General features: G+C 41.4%; 1 protein-coding gene across 1 annotated transcript in view; it reads left to right on the top strand.

The window, feature by feature from the left end:
• The first annotated feature begins 13,716 nt into the window (after positions 1-13,716).
• The window catches only part of NUS1 (NUS1 dehydrodolichyl diphosphate synthase subunit), a 29,013-nt gene continuing 21,882 nt past the window's right edge, over positions 13,717-20,847 (top strand). The window contains exon 1 of the mRNA XM_047759706.1: positions 13,717-14,308. Coding sequence (XP_047615662.1) covers positions 13,894-14,308 — 415 coding nt within the window. The 5' untranslated portion in view covers positions 13,717-13,893. The remainder of the gene's footprint in view (positions 14,309-20,847) is intronic.

The following is a 20,847-nucleotide window of genomic DNA, read 5'->3' as shown; positions in this document are numbered from 1 at the left end:
GATGCAGCGCTGCTGTGGCTGTGGTTAGGCTGGCAGCTACAGCTCTGATTCAACCCCTAGCCTGGGAACTTCCACATGCCACAGATGCGGCCCTAAAAAGACAAAAAAAAAAAAAAAATCCGAACTGTGGAACAAGTATGATTTCCCCAAGGATTTTGTATTCTTTCTTATTTTTCTTTTCTTTTCTTTTTTTTTTTTTTTTAAGGGCCGCACAGGTGGCATATGGAGGTTCCCAGGCTAGGGGTTAAATCAGAGCTGTAGCCACTGGCCTATGCCACAGCCACAGCAATGCAGGATTCCAGCTGTGTCTGCGACCTACACCACAGCTCAAGGCAACACCGGATCCTTAACCCATTGAGGGAGACCAGGTATTGAACTCTTGACCTCATGGACGCTAGTTGGGTTCATTAACTGCTGAGCCATGACGGGAACTCCTGGATTTTGTATTCTTCTATAAAAATGCTTATGGGAGGAGTTCCCATCATGGGCTCAGTGGAAACGAATCCGACTAGGAACGATGAGGTTTCAGGTTCTATCCCTGGCCTCGTTCAGTGGGTTAAGGATCTGGCATTCCCATGAACTGTGGTGTAGGTTGCAGACACGGCTCAGATCCCGCGTTACTGTGGCTGTGGTATAGGCTGGCAGCTGTAGCTCTGATTCGACCCCTAGCCTGGGAACCTCCATGTGCTGCAGGTGTGGCCCTAAAAAGCAAAAATAAAAAAATAAAATAAAATAAATAAAAATGCTTATGAGAATTCCCATTGTGGCTCAGCAGGTTATGAAACAAACTAGTATCCATGAGGATGCAGGTTTGATCCCTGGTCTCACTCAGTGGGTTAAAGGATCTGGCATTGCTTTGAGCTTTGGTTAGGCTGACACCTTCAATTCTGATTCGACCCCTAGCCTGGAAACCTCCATATGCTTCAGGTGCAGCCCTAAACAACAAACAAAACAAAAATGCTTATGACTTAGCAGTTTCTGTGAGAAAGTGCTTTTTTTTTTTTTCTTTAAAAAGCTACTATATAGCTCAATTTCTTTACCTTCAAAGAATTCTAGGAATATTATATTTATGTTAGTACTATTTAGCCTCTATAAGCCAATCAGAATAAAGCTGTTTTTACTTAAGAGATTTTGTGATTTAGGTCAGGTGCTGACCAACTTCTTTTTTTTTTTTTTTTTCCCCTTTTTAGGGCTGCATCCGCAGCATATAGAGATTCCCAGACTAGGGGTCTAATTGGAGCTACAGCTGCAAGCCTGCACCACAGCCACAGCAATGCCAGATCCTTAACCCACTGATCGAGGCCAGGGATCAAACCTTCAACCTCTTGGTTCCTAGTCAGATCCATTTCCACTGAGCCAAGACGGGAACTCCAATGGCCAACTTTTTATGAAAATAACCGATAGGATATATTTTAGACTTTAAAGGCCTTGTGCTCTCTGTTGCAACTACTCAACTCTTCCAGAGACAACTCATAAATGAATGGATGTGACTATGTTCCAAAAAACTTTAAAAAAGCAGAGGTAGTCTTCCAGTTTATGATCCAGCCTATAAGGAGTCTGGAAGTTGTTACTTAGTTCTAACAAATGAAAAGCTGAATAAGCTGAAAATTCAACCACTCTTCTTAGATCTATAGAAGTGAGGTCATAGGGCAAACTGTTGCTCCCTATATTGGAGAGACAGACAGGGGAATACAGAGAATTCTAATGGAGCAGAAATGAAACCTCCAAGGATGGTAGAAAAGCCAGAACTACAGCTGATGAATTGCTGGAGACTCAGAGTGGACAAGTCTGTGAATTAAAAATTCTGGGGGGCCCAGACATAGGGGATCCCCCCCCTTTGTGAGTTTTACCTCCAGGAAGACAATCAGGGTTCTCAAATGAATATTGGAGAAAAATCCCCTCATTCTTCCAGCAGTAGGAGGGGGAATTAGAAATAAATGCCAAAACTTTAGCAAAGGAACTAGCATTTGTCACGTAACAGAAGCTCAGGAATTAATTATTATGCAAGTATACTTATCACTTGATAAATGATTCTATTGAACAGCTATGAAATCCCACAAACAGGTTTTCCCTCATACCATCTACCATAAAAATATCTTTTAATTAGCAGTACTGCTGAAGAACTCAAGGCTCACAACTTTATAACTGCTTCAAATACCAGAGTATCATCCATTTAGTGTCAACACACACACACAGTTTCTTAGTTGAGGATCAAAACAAGTAATCCAAGGAAATGAAAAGTGATATGAGAGTGATATTTGACATAAGCTGAACACAAAGTATTAAATATTTTACTTTCAAAAGGATTACTTTCGAGAGGATCCCTAAGAGAGATCTTACACCTCAAGAGAGAAGGTACTAATGAACAAGTCTAACTTCCCAAAAATAATTCCCAGAAATAACTGCTATCTATAGAACCATTTTTTTTGCCTTTTTTTTGCCTTTTCTAGGGCCGCTCCCGCGGCATATGGAGATTCCCAGGCTAGGGGTCGAATCGGAGCTGTAGCCACCGGCCTACGCTAGAGCCACAGCAATGCGGGATCCAAGCCGAGTCTGCAACCTACACCACAGCTCACGGCAACACCAGATCATTAACCCACTGAGCAAGCGCAGGGACCGAACCCGCAACCTCATGGTTCCTAGTCGGACTCGTTAACCACTGCGCCACGACGGGAACTCCTATAGAACCATTTTGAAACATGCCAGGGCATTCTGTTCTTCTTATCAAGGCTTGCCCTCAAGAGAAATGATTTCAGCAGAGCCTAAACTATCGGGGTTTTACCAGAGCCTAAAAGACCTAGGGGAGAGAAATACCCTACTCCAGCCCATTCTAGTGGTTCACGTGGGGAAGGAAATCCAGCTGACCATGTGCATTTTCTGGTTCCACTACCATGACATCAACCATTCACACACTGAAAACACTCAGAAAAAATAAATTCAGGAAGTTCCCCAAAGAAAAACTTGACCATTTGCTGCACTCCGGCAACTATTTATTTTGCATTTACCTTGTATTTACTATTTACATAACATTTGCATTGTATTAGGTATTATAAGTAATCTAGAAACCATTTAAAGTATATTAAAGAATGTGTTTGGGTTAAATGCAAATATACGCCATTTTATACAAGGGATTGTGTGTCTGAGAATTTTGGTATCCACAGGGGGGTCCTGGAACCAATCCCCTGTGGATACTGAGGGGTAAGTGTATCCAATCATAGCCCATTCTAGCACCCCAAAAATGAATAACTTAGGTATAAATCTAACAAAGTATGTACAAGATCTCTATGAGGAAAAATACAAAACATTGATGAAAGAAATCAAAGAGGAGCTAAATAAGTAGAGAGATATATTCCATATTCACGTACAGAAAGAGTCAATATTGTTAGGATGTTCTTTGTCCCAACTTGACCTATAGATTCAATGTAATTCCAATCAAGGTCCCAGCAAGTCAACTTTTGGATATCAAAATATATATACAGGGAGTTCACTGGTGGTCTAGTGGTTAGGACCTGGCACTTTCACCTCTATGGCCCCGGGTTCAATTCCTCATCTGGAAACCTAGATACCACATATATACGTATGACCTCCAAATACATATTTAATAATTCTAAGGTTTATATGAAGAAGTGAAAGACCAAGAATAACCACCTAAATATTAAAGGAGAAGAACAAAACTGAAGGATTGATGCTACCCAAATTTATGGCTATAAAGGCAGAGTAATCACAACAGTGTAGTAGTCTTGAAAGAATAGACAAATAGATCAATGGAACAAAATAGGGAACCCAAATATAAATCCATATGGTTGATCAATCTTTGACAAAGGAGGACAGAAATACAATGAAGAAAAGATAGTCTTAACAAATGGTGATGAAACAACAGCAAAATTTGAATTTAGAAACAGACCTCACACAAAATTAACAAAGTATATCACAAATCTAAATGTAAAATACAAAATGATGAAACTCCTAGAATACAATATCAGAGAAAACAAAGCTGAGGGAGTTCCCATCATGCTCAGCAGAAACAAATCTGACTAGCATTCATGAGGATGCAGGTCTGATCTGTGGCCTCATTCAGTGGGTTATAGGATCTGGCATTGCCATGAGCTGTGATGTAGGTCACAGACGAAGCTCAGATCTGGTGTTACTGTGGCTGTGGCGTAGGCCAGTGACTGCAGCTGGGATTCAGTCCCTAGCCTGGGAACCTCCACATGCCATAGGTGTGGCCCTAAAAAAAAAGAAAATAAAAAATAAATTAAAAAAAGAAAACATAGTTGACCTTGGTATGGAAATGACTTTTTAAATAAATACACCACCAACACATAACCCATGAAAGAAGTAATTGGTAAGCTGAACTTGATAACATTAAAAATTTTTGCTCCTAAGAGATAGTGTCAAGAGAATGAGGAGACAAGCCACAGACTGGAGGAAAATATTTACAATAGTTTCATCTGCTAAAGGATGGTTATTCAAAGTATGCAAAGAAATTCTATTTTAATTTTTTAATTACTTAATGAATTTGGTTACATTTATAAGTGTACAACAATCATCGCAACCAAATTTTACAGCATTTCCATCCCAAACCCTCAGTGCATCTCCCTAACCCCCAACCTATCTCATTTGGAAACCATAAGTTTTTCAAAGTCTGTGAGTCAGTATCTGTTCTACAAAGAAGTTCATTGTGTCCTTTTTTCAGATTCCACATGTACGTGATAGCAGTTGATGTTGGTGTCTCATTGTCTGACTGACTTCACTTAACATGATAATTTCTAGGTCCATCCATGTTGCTAAAAGTGCCATTATTTCTTTCCTTTTAAGGGCTGAGTAATATTCCATTGTGTATATGTACCACCTCTTCTTTAGCCACTCCTCTGTCAATGGACATTTAGGTTGTTTCCAGATCTTGGCTATTGCAAATAGTGCTGCAATGAACATTGGAGTACATGTGTCTTTTCAAGTCATGGTTTTCTCTGGATAGATGCCCAGGAGTGGGATTGCTGGATCAAATGGTAGTTCTATGTTGAGTTTTCTGAGGAAACTCCATCCTGTTTTCCACAGTGGTTGCACCAATTTACAATCCCACCAACAGTGTACTAGGGTTCCTTTTTCTCCACACCCTCTCCAGCACTTATTGTTTGCAGACTTTTGGATGATGGCCATTCTGGCAGGTGTAAGGTGGTACCTCATTGTGGTTTTGATTTGCATTTCTCTAATAATGAGTGATGTTGAACATCTTTTCATGTGTTTTTTGGCCATCTGTATGTCTTCTATGGAGAACTGTCTGTTTAGATTTTCTGCCCATTTTTTGATGGGGTTGTTTGCTTTTAGGTATTGAGTGGTAGGTAGTGTTTATAAATTTTGGAGATGAATCCCTTGTCAGTCGATTCATTTGCAAAGATTTTCTCCCATTCTGTGGGTTGTCTTTTTGTTTTGTTTAGGGTTCCCTTTGCTGTGTAGAAACTTTGAAGTTTGATTAGGTCCCATTTGTTTATTTTTGTTTTTACTGTTTTCCCAGCAACATTTGTTGAACAGGCTGTCTTTTCTCCATTGTATATTCTTGCCTCCTTTGTCATAGATGAGTTGACTGTAGGTGCATGGGTTTAATTCTGGGCTTTCTATCCTGTTCCACTGATCTATATGTCTGTCTTTGTGCCAGTACCATACAGTTTTGATGACTGTAGCTTTGTAGTATAGTGTGAAGTCAGGGAGCCTGATTCCTCCAGCTCCATCCTTCTTTTTCAGGATGTCTTTCTTTGGCTATTCTGGGTCTTTTGTGCTTTCAACCAAACTTTAAAATATTTTATTCAAGTTCTATGACAAATGTCCTTCCTTAGTACTTTGGTAGGGATTGCACTGACTCTGTAGATTGCCTTGAGTAGTATAGTCATTTTGATAATATTGACTCTTCCAATTCAAGAGCATGGTATGTCTTTCCATCTATTTGTGTCATCTTTGATTTCTTTCATCAGTGTCTTATAGTTTTCAGAGTACAGGTCTTTTGTCTCTTTAGGTAGCTTTACTCCTAAGTATTTTATTCTTTTGGAGGTGATGGTAAACGGGATTGGTTCCCTAATTTCTCTTTCTGATCTTTCATTGTTAGTGTATAGAAATGCCATCAATTTCTGTGTATTAATTTTGTATCCTGTGACTTTACCAAATTCATTGATGAGCTCTGACAGTTTTCTGGTTGCATCTTTAGGATTCTCTAGGTATAGTATCATGTCATCTGCAAATAGTGATAATTTTACTTCTTCCTTTCCAATTTGGATTCCTTTTATTTCTTTTACTTCTCTGACTACTGTGGCTAGGACTTCCAAAACTATGTTGAAGAGTAGTGTGAGAGCAGACATCCTTTACTTGTTCCTAATCTCAGTGGGAATTCTATCAGCTTTTCACCATTGAGAATGACGTTAGCTGTGGGTTTGTCATACACCGCCTTTATTATGTTGAACTAGGTTTCCTCTATGCCCAGTGTCTGAAGGATTTTTATCAGAATTTGGTGTTGGATTTTGTCAAATCCACACATGCAAAAAACTTTTATTTTTTTATTTTTATTTTTTTTTAAACAAGTGGCCGCACCTGCGGCATATGGAGGTTCCCAGGCTAGGGGTCGAGCCACAACCACTGTAGAAGCAACGCTGAGTAGTTATGTTGTGAGCCACACGGGAAGTCCCAAAAAACTTTTAAATCTCAACAAGAAAACAAACAATCTACTTTAAAATGGGCCAAAGACTTTAACAGATACCACACCAGGCAAGATAGGCAGATAGCAAGTAAACATATGAGAAGATGCTCCACACGATGTAGCATCAGGGAAATGCAAACTAAAACAATGAGATACCACTACACACCTATTATGGCCAAAATCTGGAACACACCAAATGCTGGCAAGGATGTGGTGCAACAGGACACAGAAATAATGTAAATGTCCACTGACAGATGAAAGGATAAAGAAAATGTGGTACATATATGCAATCGAACATTACTTGATTAAAAAAGAATGAAATAATGCCATTTGCAGCAACATGGATGGACCTAGAGATTATCATACTAAATGAAGTAAGTCAGAAAGATAAAGACAATATCTTGTGATATCGCTTATATGTAGAATCTATAATATGACACAAATAACTTAATTATGAAACAGAAACAGACTCAAAGAGATAGAGAACAAACGAATCATTACCATTAGTAACTCTTTCATAATTGCCCAAACTTGAAGCAAATAAGATGTTTTTCAGTAAGTGATTGGATAAGTTGTAGTACATATGGACAGTGAAATAATAGCACTAAAAAGAAATGAATTATCAAGCCATGAACAACATGGAGGAAACCTTAAATATATGTTACTAGGTAAAGAAGCCAGCCTGAGAAAGCTACATATGGTTTGATTCCAACTATAGGACAATTCTGAAAAGAGCAAAACTATAGAGACAGTAAAAAGATCAGCAATTGCTAGGAGTTGGGATTGGGTGGGAAGGATATACAGGGGAAGCACAGACGATCTTTTAAGGCAGTGAAAATACTCTGTATGATACCTTAATGATGGGTAGAGATCATTATTCATTTGCCCAAACCCATAGAAAGCAAAATACCAAGAACGAATTGTAATGTAAACTATGGACTCTGGGTGATAATGTATGTTCATCATTTGTAACAAATGTATTAGTCTGGTGGGGGATGTTGTAATGGAGATGGCTATGCCTGTGTGGAGGCAAATGGGAAAGCTCTGTACCTTCCTCTCAAGTTCGCTGTGAACCTTGTGAACCTACAATGTGCTCTAAGAACAGCCTTAAAAATAAAGACAAAATATGATGTCTTGTGGGACTTAAAACATATGTGCAAATAAATATATTGCAACAACTGCACAAAAGGCAGTAGGGAGTAAATGGCTTTGTGTTAGTCTTAGTCCTCTAAAAGCAGATGCTGAGGCTGAGGTAGCCATGCGGGAGGCATGTTAGGGCAAGGCCTGTGAGGGAACATAGGGAGGGGACTGGGGAAGCAGGGTTGAGCCGTCAGGTCAAATTTTACATTCCTGTGCTTTTCAAGTTCACGTAGCACATTTACCAAGATGGACTATATGTTGGGCAAGAAAATATAACAATAATGGAAATTATTCATAATATGTTTTTTGGACACTGTAATTAAGCTAGAAATCAATAGTTAAATGCACCAAAATGTTTGGAAATTAAACAATGCACATCTGAAAAATCCATGATCAAACACATCCTATTGGAAATAAAGCATCTGTAATTGAAGGTTAATGAAGTATTATATATCTGGAATGCCAGAAAGAATGGAGTTTATTGGAGTTTTTTTTTTTTTTTTACCTTCTGTGTAGACAAATTCAAACGCATAACAGTATATGGGGCCCCTTGGTACTCTCTGATCTATTTTGCTGTAAAATTAAAACTGCTCTCAAAAATGAAGTCCATTTTTAAAAAAATAAATAGAATAAACAGGAAGGGGGACAGATTTGGAACATGGCCATGGTTTGTTGACCCTTGATCTAATTTTTTTTTTTTTTGTCTTTTTTCTAGGGCTGCTTCCTGCGGCATATGGAGGTTCCCAGGCTAGGGGTTCAATTGGAGTTGTGGCCACTGGCCTACGCCAGAGCCACAGCAATGTGGGATCCGAGCCGTGTCTGCGACCTACACTACAGCTCACGGCAACGCTGGATCCTTAACTTACTGAGCAAGGTCAGGGATCGAACCCACAGCCTCATAGTTCCTAGTCAGATTTGTTAACCCCTGCGCCACGACGGGAACTCCCTAATTTTTCTTTTTTTAAGGCTGCACCTGTGGCATATGGAAGTTTCCAGGCTAGGGGTCAAATCAGAGCTGCAGCTACGGTCTATGCCATGGCCACAGCGACGCTGGATCTGAGCCACATCTGCGATCTATGCCACAGTTTGCTGCAACACCAGATCCCTAGCCCACTAAGTGAGGCCGGGGGTTGAACCTATATCCTCACGGACACTATGTTAGGTTCTTAACCTGCTGACCCACAGCGGGAACTCTGGCTTGATCTAAATTTTTAATACTCTGCAGAAGATGGAGGAATATGCAAAACTACACCAAAATACAGACAGTGGGAAACTCAGTCTGGTTTCTTCAAATATAAATTGGGAGAGAAAACAAAAGAAAAGGAGGTGAGATGAACAGATTGAAAGGGACCTAAGAGGCAATATTAATCAGTTGCAAAATGTAGATGTCACATGGATCTTGATTCAAGCTGAAAGATATACATATTTTAAAAAATTTATGGTTAGATAACAATTGAAAATTTCAACATTGGTATTTAATGACATTCAGGAAATGCTGTTAACTGTTTAGGTATGATAATGTTTTACAGTTATTATATATTAAAAGAGTTCTTATCATTTGAGGCAGGATGAAATTTTATAATGTCTAGGATCTGTTTAAAAATACCATGAGGTATTTAGCTCTATATATTGAGAGAAGTGAATGGGGAATGGGTTTGTCCATGAATCAGTAACTGTTTAAGTTGTTCAAGAAGTTCACACACTTGAACATATCTGAAATTGTTCACAGAAAAGTTAAAACCAAAACACACAACTGTATTTCCCAGCCATATATGCTTCATCAACTGTAATTTCCTTATTACATTTTTTTCAGTTTAATATATAAAGTGTAAACTACATATATATAATCTAGAGCACATGGGATTAAATTTAGACAACACAACTAATCTTACATGATCTTGCCACATTCTTCTATCTGATATAAATTGAAGTGTTGTTCAGCTTACAAAATCCATCTTGTCACTTTTTTGGGGGGGGAGTTTTGTTTATTTTATTTTCATTACTCAATGAATTTATTACATTTGTAGTCATACAATGATCATCACAATCCAATTTTATAGGATGATTTGCACTATCTGTAATAGCTTATAGCTGAGTATTCAGCATTGCTTCTAAATGTTCTGCAATTGAACAGGTTTAATTTTTAATGTATCAGTTGATTTATCATCTAAATCCTATGTACCAGTTCCATAACTTCTTGGAGAATAACTTTCCAGTAGCTGTATAGATCATTTCCTCTTTTGCTATATAAATGATATGACACCAAAGATGGTGATATTAAAGTTTTCTCTTGAATAACTAGGAAATTGTTCCCATAACTGTATATCTTTTTCTTTCTTTTGTTTAATTTTAACAACCTTATTGACTAATTTAGCATCCTGTGTTTCCAAGTATTTTTTTTGAAATTTTTAAACTTTCATTTACAAAGATATCATTACAAATACATACATTTTTTAAGTTCAGGGCCTCATTTTTTAGGTTCACATATTTGACAAAACTGTATTTTAAAGTAATTTTCATTTTACATTCTTATTTATTTATTTTTTTTATTCCGAAAGTACACATATTTTTTGGTCTTTTTGTCTTTTTGCCATTTCTTGGGCCGATCGCTCGGCATATGGAGGTTCCCAGGCGAGGGGTCTAATCGGAGCAGTAGCCGCCATCCTACGCCAGAGCCACAGCAACGCGGGATCTGAGCCGAGTCTGCGACCCACACCACAGCTCATGGCAACGCCGGATCCTTAACCCACTGAGCAAGGGCGGGGATTGAACCGGCAACCTCATGGTTCCTAGTCGGATTCGTTAACCTCTGCGCCACGATGGGAACTCCTCATTTTACATTCTTATATTTAGTTCTATTCTTCTGAGAATGTGGCTTGATGGAAATCAAAGTTTACCTTTTGAGTCAACATTTCTTTTTTTTTTTTTGTCTTTTGTCTTTTTTGTTGTTGTTGTTGCTATTTCTTGGGCCGCTCCCGCGGCATATGGAGGTTCCCAGGCTAGGGGTTGAATCAGAGCTGTAGCCACCGGCCTACACCAGAGCCACAGCAACGCGGGATCCGAGCCGCGTCTGCAACCTACACCACACCTCACGGCAACCCACCGAGCAAGGGCAGGGACCGAACCCGCAACCTCATGGTTCCTAGTCGGATTCGTTAACCACTGCGCCACGACGGGAACTCCTCTTTTTTTTTTTTTTTTTTTTTTTAATGTCCCCACCTACAGCATATGGAAGTTCCCAGTCCAGGGGTTGAATCTGAACTGCAGCCATGGCAACAGTGGATCCAAGCTACATCTGCAACCCACGCCGTAGCTTGCAGAAACACCCAATCCTTAACCAACTAAGCAAGGCCGGGGATTGATCCTGTATCCTCACAGAGACAATGTCTGGTCCTCAACCTGCTGATCCACAGTAGGAACTCCAACATTTTTTTCCTTAATATTGTCATTCTTTATGCTTCAAGATCCAGCAGCTAAACTTAGACCAGGCCTCTGTATTTTTACTTAGTGAGGCTTTTACCTTTTAATGAGAAAATGATCCATTTTAAGGGCTATTTGTATTAGTTCAACCACAAGATTACGATTGTTGATAATGAGAAATGTAGTAAATGATAATGTACTTTGTAGGAAAGAAACCGAAATTGTCTCATTTTTCTGCAGTAGATTAAATTACTGAGCTCTCTACTGACCAGACATTACGCTAAGCACTTCGTGTACACTATTGCCCTAGTCCTTACAACAATCAAATGAGGACTGGAATAGCATCACCTCAAAAGGTACCATTTCCACACTATAGAGAAGGATACAGGGAAAGGAGTAAGGATGAGTTAGCTGAAAGGCTCTTCCTTAGAGTCCAGACACTTACACATTAACTTAACAGTTTTCTTTTCTGTAAAACTGAGATAGTTCCATCTGACCTACACAGGTCATATGCTTGGTTGTAAAGATTAACTTTAAAATATTTTTGTAAACTGAAAAGAAATCAAACACTATTCCCATCATGTTTGGGACTTAATATCTTTCTGAGGCTGTGGAACTCTTTCTGCATTTTTCTGCTCATGGAATTTGAGGAGTTTAGATATGTTTAAGAAATCCAAAATTTGTATTCCGAAACCTTAAAGCTCCTAAAAGTGCCACATTTTATTCCTTTTTTTGGAGGAGGGGGAAATAACACAATAAGAAATCATTCAGAAAAGAAAGAAGTTCATAAACTTCTTTGGATTGAATGTATATACATATATCAGGACACGTAGTGCAGTTTTCCTTTTATTGTCCCAGAATTGTGGTTGACAATAAAAGGCAATGAATGAATCTGCCTCCTTCTCAGTGCAGAATTCCAGGCAGAAATGGGAGCAACCCCTGGACATTGTCCTTCCTAGCCTACTAGGTGCCAGAGAAGTGGGCTTCCTTCTCTTCCCGGAGTTCCCGTCGTGTCTCAGGGGTTAACGAATCCGACTAGGAACCATGAGGTTGAGGTCTTGCTCAGTGGTAAGGATCCAGCATTGCCGTGAGCTGTGGTGTAGGTTTCAGACGCGGCTTGGATCCCGCGTTGCTGTGGCTCTGGCGTAGGCTGGCAGCTACAGCTCCGATTGGACTCCTAGCCTGGGAACCTCCATATGCCTCGGGAGTGGCCCCCAAAAGGCAAAAAGACTAAAAAAAAAAAAAAAAAAGAGAGAGAGAGAACATCAGAGAAATGTGGCAAGGTGTCAGCTGGGGATGGGCGCGCATTCGGGGGGAGGGGTGTCTGTGGAGTATGTAGCCTAATTTCTCTTTCTTTCTTTCTTTCTTTCTTTCTTTCTTTCTTCTTTCTTCTTTCTTTCTTTCTTCTTCTTTCTTCTTCTTTCTTCTTTCTAGTCTTTCTTTCTTTCTTTCTTTCTTTCTTTCTCCCTCTCTCTCTCCCTCTCTCTCTCTCTCTCTCTCTCTTTCTTTCTTTCTTTCTTTTTGCTTTTTAGGGCCGCACCTGTGGCATGCGGAAGCTCCGAGGCTGGGGGTCCAATCCGAGCTACAACTGCCGGTCTATGCCACAGCCACAGCAATGCCAGATCCTTAACCTACTGAGCGAGGCCAAGGACAGAACCCGAAACCTCATTGTTCCTACTCTGATTCATTTCCACTGTGCCAGGACAGGAACTCCAGATTGGCTGTGTAAAAACGATGATACCACATTTTACATCAAACAGAGATAGTGGCTGAGGTCAATCGAGCTGGTAGTTACAATCGCTGAATGAATGAATGAATGAATGAATGAATGAAATGACTCGAGTGACTGGAGTGGCAGGCGATGGAGCTCTCTTTTAAGTACTAAGCAATGAATAGCCTGTAAGGATACCGTTTGGAGAGGAATGGCGTGGGCAGAAAGCAGTGTTTCAGGAAGATTACCTTTAATTCAGGAACAATATCCTCATTGCCATTCTTGGAAGAATTAGCCTCAGCTAAAAGGTTTGACCAAAGACCTCTCTACAGGACACACTTTTTTGCCTCAGCATACATTTCCTTTTGGAAACCGTGGTTGACCTCCAGCACCAACACTTACTGAGGGCTACTTTTTTACCCTCAGGTTCTTTCCGGCATTTAAAATTTCCAATCCATCTGAGCCATTTTCACTCCATGGGAGCCGTTTCTGGCGAGTCTGCGAGAACAGACAGTATAATAAGACTTCCAGGACTGAACACCCAGTCCAACTAAGACCCGCTCGGGAGGGGGAGGGGGGGATCCTGCTCCTCACCCTCCACACGGGTAGGGGGCGCTGTCCGTCCTCCGCCCATCTAGTTCGCAGGCGCACGCCCTCCCTCTAGTCGTCAGGCTAGGCACATCCTCCGACCTAGAGGCCGCGTCAGAGTTCCACGCCGACCAATCAGAACTGTCCATGTACTAGCTGGGGCGGGGCTGCCGAGGTAGGAGGAAGATGGCGGCGGGGGCGAGATGAGGTGTTGGCAGTAGAAAGGGGTTCGGCTGCGGGGGGCGGGGAACGCGGAGCAATGGCCCGCGCCGGCCGCAGGGCCGGATAAAAAGCGGTCGCGCCGCGGGTGTGGGAGGGAGAGGGGAGGACGCCCGGGCGCCACGAGAGTATGACGGGGCTGTACGAGTTGGTGTGGCGGGTGCTGCACGCTCTGCTCTGCCTGCACCGCACGCTCACCTCCTGGCTCCGCGTTCGGTTCGGCACCTGGAACTGGATCTGGCGGCGTTGCTGTCGCGCAGCCTCCGCCGCGGTCCTAGCGCCGCTCGGCTTCACGCTCCGCAAGCCCCCGGCTGTCGGCCGGAACCGCCGTCACCACCGGCATCCACGAGGGGGGTCGGTCTCGGCCGCCGCCCACCCACGACTACGCTGGCGCGCGGACTGCCGTTCTCTGGAGAAGCTGCCTGTGCACATGGGCCTGGTGATCACCGAGGAGGAGCAGGAGCCCAGCTTCTCGGACATCGCAAGCCTCGTGGTGTGGTGTATGGCCGTGGGCATCTCTTACATTAGCGTCTACGACCACCAAGGTGAGGCCTGGAGTGGGTAGCGATGCCGGGGCGTTTGTGGCCACAGGGACCGCACCTCCCGCAGGTGTACTTGGGGTGCGCCGTTCACCGCAGTTCTCCCGGCTCCGCGAGTTTACCTGTCCCGGAACTCTTAAGGGCAAATTAGGGTGCTAGCGCTTTCGAGGAAGGGAAATAGGCTTAATTGCACACCTACTAAGTCCCTGAATCGCTTTCAGCCGCTTTCTGTGTATTTAAAAATATTTCTTATTCGTTATAACGTCTCAAGAAGGTGGGTGATGTTTGTATACCCTTGTTTCACAACTGAGGGAGCCGAAATCAACAGCACTCACTGATTTGACCAAAGTTAGAAAGGTAGTAATAGGAGGATTGAAATTTTAGCGAGTCTGTGCTTTTCCTCAGATTTAGCTTTTTGTTACACCGATGTGGTTCTTCAGAGAAGCTCAAGGCACTGTTGGTAAATCACAGCAAGCTGCGGAGGATTTATGTCTAAGCTCAGTGGTTGGGACAGGTGGCATTTGAAGTGGGCTTATGAAAAGTACGTGGGAGACTGGATAGGAAGAAAGGAAAGTGGTCACCTTCTGTCATCAGAGGTCTGGGATGTTGTGGGATCCTTGATCTCTAGTGGCCAAGGCAGTACTTGACACAGTAATTGTCCTCCCATAAGTTTTAGTTGAGAAAATTTTCACCATAGGGAATTTCTGCAGCTACAAAAATTCAACATGTATGGGGAAGCTACAAATCTAAACCACAGTACTTGGCATCTGCTTGAGATTCTTACATTTAATTCCAAGGACTCTAGACTTGTGGGGAGTAGACACACACTCACATGAGTGGCATGCTCAGTAATAAATGTTAGGAGTGAGTAACTGCTGTGAGAAGGGGGAAGAGAAATTCTGAATGGAGGAACTTGAGAAGTTAATGGAGAGGAGAGGAGATTTAAGCCAGACATTGAAAGAATGAGTAGGAGATAAGGTTGGGGAAGGCTCTGAATGTTAGCTTGGGTTTCAGTTAAATCCTGAAAGCACTGGAAATTCCTAAGAGGGAAGAGTGATTTAGGAGTATTGGTATGAAAGAAGGAAAACTAATGTTTTAGTTTTTGTTCAGTAAGTTACTGGTGTGCTTCCCAATTTAGTTTTTAATCTTTAAATCTTTGTCAGATAGGCAGGTGTAAGTGTGAGGTTTTGTTAGGTTAGATTGAGGTCAGATAGTAATTCTTAGAGGGTATTAGAGTAATCTTTGGTTGACTTTTCACCTTCCTTGCAGTCAGCAAGGAATATGATGACTAAGTAGCCTGTCATCATCAAGTGATAATTTACCTTGTAAGGTAAAGTAAATACACTCAGGGGCTGACATTTTATGAAACTTGACAAAGAACTTGACAGACCAGTAGAAGTCACAAGACTGTTAAGAGGTGACACAATCTTTGCTTAAGAAATACTGTCTGGAGGGAAAAATAAGTGAAGCAGAAATGGGAATTAATTAAAGCCATTGAGTAGTGTGGTGAATTGACTTTTAAGTGAATCAGTTATGTCCCAGTGGTGATTCTTTTAACCTTTTGGTAGGGAAGGAAAATGAATAGATAAATATAGTTTCACTTGGTGACTGTGCCTCCTAACACAGATTATAATATTGCCACACTTTCTTGTTCCTCTAACTCTTGTTCCTCAATTGCTGATGTGATTCAGAAATATCCTATGTCATAGCACAAAAAGAAAAATGATTGGTAATGAAAAGGAAGAAGTCAAGCTAATCAGATATTGAGTGATAACCGAAAGGAGTTTTAGGGAACATTATCAGTGCAGGGACACAGCATTTTGTGTTCTACTGTAAAAGCAATTTTAATTCTTTTTGTAAGGGCTAAGGGATTTTTAATTTCCTTGTTTGAAATAAGAGTCTTTCAATTTACTGATTCTTGGTTTTGATTGGTTGATGCATTTGTTTTACAGTTGATAATTGGGCATCTATTAAGTATCAGATACTGTTCCAGGCATGAGGGTGCAGCAGTGAAAAAGGAAAAATTCTGTGCTCATGGAACTTACATTTTAGTGGAAATCTGACAAATATTATAAATGACTAAAATGTATTAGATCAGAATGCAATGAGGAAAAATAAAGCAGGAGAATGGGAGAGGAATTTTGAAAGTCAGTGGTGGAGTAGGGGTGAATTTTATTTTATTTACTTTTTGGTCTTTTTAGGGCCACAGTTGTAACATGTAGAGGTTCCCAGGCTAGGGGTCGAATCAGGGCTGTAGCTGCCAGCCTACACCACAGCCACAGCAACTAGGGATTAGAGCTATGTCTGTGGCCTACATCATAGCTCAGTGCAACTCTGGATTCTTAACTCACTGAGCAAGGCCAGGGATTGAACATGCATCCTCATGGATGCTAGTCAGATTCATTTCCCCTGAGCCACGAACGGAACTCCCAGGGTGAAGTTTTAAGTAGAGTTGCCAAAGAAAGCATCAGTATCTTCTGAGTATCAACTTGAAAGAGATGAGGGAGCAAGCCCTGTGGATGTGAGAGAAATTTTCCTTTTTCAGGGGAACTGTAGATACTTAAGCTGTATTCAGTTTTCCCAAACTTTCACTTAAGCCTATTTCTATGTAAATATTTAACTTATTTTAAAACCCTTGTTGACATACTGTTAAATGCCACATTTATTGAGTACCTATTGTAATACGAAGCACTGGGATACCAAGAAGTACAAAAAATTGTACTCAAGTTAGGAGTTTATGCTCAAGTTAGGGATGGCTACTAAAAATTGGTATAAGCTAATATATAAATACTTGCGAGCTGGAGAGACTTTATTTAAGGAGAGAAAGAAAAATCCCTGAGGAGCAGAGTTGTCCTCATATGTCCATAGTAAAGAAGGAAGTGGCTTTGCAAAAATAGGTAGAATTTGGATTAACATAAATAGTATAGGGTTCTCTGTGTGCGTGTGTGCGGGCGCGCACGCGCCTGCGCGCGTTCCTGTAACAGAGAGAGAATGGGAAATTGCCCAATGCTGTTATTCAAGCATTCCCATTAGAATAGTTTGAATAGTAGCACTGAGTAGTGTGTTGGTGTAAGTAAATATAATAGGTAATTACGTAATGGAAAGTTGAGAAATGAGGTAGGATGAGGCTTAGGCAACTGTTCTGGTTATCTCTTGCCTTGTGGCCCACCCTAAAGCATAGTGTTTTAAAATAACCATTTATGTGCCCACCAATTCAGGGGCAGTTGGTGTCAGTTCTAGTCATAAGGATTATAGTTAGTAGTAGCTGGGACGTAAAGATTTCTCACCATGCATTTAATTCCTGATTTGTGGTGGCTGGAGTAGATGGGGACAGTTTGGTCACATGACTTCACATGGCTGGCTAGTCCTCTCATTTAATAGTGGCCCTGGAGTAGTTGCACTTCTTTTACAGTCCCCACGTTCCCAAGACTTCTTCAAAGGCCAAAGCTTAGGAAATCATGCAGTGTTACTTCTGCTGTATTCTCTTGGCCTGAGAAAGTACAGGTCTGCCCCAAATCATGAAAATGGAGAAATAGACTTTACTTATCAGTGAAAAAATGGCTGGTGCAGAAGGGTGGGGGGTGGGGTGGGTGGCAGCCATGTTGGAGATGAGCTGCTGTACCACCTTACATTTTTCCCTGTCTTGTACCCCTTCACCCCCAGATTTGCATTTAAATCCATATTCATTCTAATTATAGTTGGATCTAGATTATATTTAATACTTAGACTAAAACATCCATTGATGTTTACTTTGGTTTGACTCTGCCAGCAAAGTGATCTTTTTCATTTTCGTTTACCTGCAATATTTCTTGACTAGAATCAAAAATTTCTGGGAGTTCCCTTCATGGCTCAGCAGTTAATGAACCTGACTAGTATCCATGAAGACATGGGTTCAATTCCTGGCCTCAATCATTGGGTTGGGGATCCCGTGTTGCCCTGAGCTGTGGTGTAGATCACAGACGCTGCTTGGATCTGGCGTTGCTGTGGCTGTGGTATAGGCTGGCAGCTACAGCTCCCATTCGACCCCTAGCATGCTTGGATCTGGCGTTGATGTGGCTGTGTTGTAGGCCGGCAGCTACAGCTCTGATTCAACCCCTAGCCTGGGTACCTCCATATCCCATGGGTGCCACCCTAAAAAAGAAAAATTGAGAATTTCTGCCAGTAATTCTTTCCTCTGTTAGACAATGGAATTATTTTCTCAGTAATTACTTTTTTTTTTTAATAGCCGCACTTGTGGCACATGGAAGTTACCTGGTTAGGTGTTGAATTGGAGCTACAGCTGCTGGCTATATCACAGCTGTGGCAATGCCATATCTGAGCCACATCCGTGGGCTGTGCCACACCTTGCTGCAATTCCAGATCCTTAACCCACTGAGTGAAGCCAGGGATTGAACCCACATCCTCATGGATCCTATGCTGGATTCTTAACCTGCTGAGCCATCATAGGAACTCCTCTCAAGAATTTCTTGAGGAGTTCCTGTCGTGGCTCAGCAGAAACGAATCTGACTAGTATCCACGAAGATGTAGTTTTGATCCCTGGCCTTGCTCAGTGGGTTAAGTAAGGATCCAGCGTTGCTGTGAGCTGTGGTTATAGGTCGCAGGCGTGGCTCGGATCCTGCATTGCTGTGGTTGTGCAGGCCAGTAGCTACAGCTCTGATTCAACTCCTAGCCTGGGAACGTCCATGTGCTGCACCTGTGGCCCTAAAAAGACTCCCCCCCCCAAAAAAAAAAAAATTCTTGAGCTCAGAATTCTCATATGGAGATTTGGCTATTTTGTCTACATTATTATAGTCTAAGAAACAACTATAATTGGGCTGGTAAGGAGTTTGGGGCTTTTGGCGCTATAGCTTCCGGGGTGCTGTGCTTGCCTGGGTCTCACTTGAAGTATGCCTGGATCCACGTTAGCTGGATATGTATTGTTATCTTTAGTGGTAGAACGTGTTCATGTTGCCCAGCTGTATCGGTGCCATTCTGGGAACCTTGCTATATAGGGTAGTATTTTTCAAAATATGGTCTCTGTACCATCTGTTAATGAGTCTTTGGGGGTGTTTATTAAAAAAATTCATATTCAACACAATTATGGATTAGGCCAAATTAGGGGAGTGGGACATGAGATCTCTATTTTTGTTAAGCTACTTACATGGTACATTTGTACATTAAAGTTTGACCTAACACAAAGGAAAGGAGAGCCTACTACTTTTATTACATCAAATTATTCATTCATCTTTCATGTTCCTTTTCACAAGTGAGTATAATCTTGGAGGGGAGGGTTGTCTTAATGTTACTTACTATAAATTGGAGTGATCCAGAATAAGACATTGCCTTCTATGTGAGGTTTTTGCAACAAGACAAAAGAATTCTCTTGTTTTCTTCTCTTCTTGTTTTTTTCTATAGTCATAAATCTGTACTAGGTGTCTTAAATGGCTTTTGGGTACAGATTTCTCACACTAGCATTAAAAAGATCTGCCCAGTGTACTCCCAGCCTTCCCAGTCTGTTTCTCATTATTTTATATACCTTTTGTTGCATCCATATTAGGTTACTTGATGTTCCCTCCTGGTGTTTCCTCTTCACCTTTTCTTAGCAAATGGCCATTTACCTAGCAGAAGACTATCATTGATTCTTTCTAATTTTTTTTTCCTTTTTAGGGCTGCATCCACAGCATATGGAAGTTCTCAGGCTAGGGGTTGAATCAGAGCTGCAGCTGCCGGCCTGTGCCACAGCCACAGCCATGCTGGATCTGAGCCACGTCTGCAACATTCACTGCAGCTTGTGGCAACACCAGATCCTTAACACACTGAGCAGGGCCAGGAATTGAACCCACATCCTCTCAGAGACTACTTCAGGTCCTTAACCCACTGAGCCACAGTGGAAACTCCAGGAACATTCTGTTTATAATCTTCACCTTTGTATAGTACATTTCAAATACAGTACAGAATTTCTCATTTATTTTAAATCCTGGGATGTCCTCTCCTTTTTCTACCAAAGGGCTAATCGCAGATCCTTTTATACCAATTCTTACTCTCACCTTTTAGGTAACCTCACTTCACTGTTCCATCCCCAGTTTTGCTGTGTCTTTGAAAAGCTGTATCCTGCTTTTGAAATGACCTCATTCGCTGAGTACCCGTGTATTTAACCATAGTATTGGATTTATGTATGAAGACAAAGCTTTAGTTAATAGTAATAGTTATTCTTTGTTACCTTTTTTTTTTTTTTTTTTTGCTTTTTAGGGCTGCATCTGAGGCATATGGAAGTTCCCAAGCTAAGTGTCGAATCAGACCCACAGCTGCTGGCCCACACCACAGCCATGGCAATGTGGGATCCAAGCTGCGTCTGGGACCTACACCACAGCTCACAGCAATGCCAGATCCCCAACCCACTGAGTGAGGCCAGGGATCGAACCCGCACCGTCATGGATACTAGTTGGGTTCGTTCACTACTGAGCCATATTGGGAACTCTCTATTCTCTGTTACTTTTACTGTGTGCCAGATGGTATGCAAGGAAGTGCATTAAATCCTTAGTACTTTTTACTAGGCAAGAAACTGA

This window comes from Phacochoerus africanus, chromosome 2 (genome assembly GCF_016906955.1).
Source record: "Phacochoerus africanus isolate WHEZ1 chromosome 2, ROS_Pafr_v1, whole genome shotgun sequence".
Lineage (NCBI taxonomy): Eukaryota > Metazoa > Chordata > Mammalia > Artiodactyla > Suidae > Phacochoerus > Phacochoerus africanus.
This window is presented reverse-complemented; position numbering and strand designations above follow the sequence as displayed.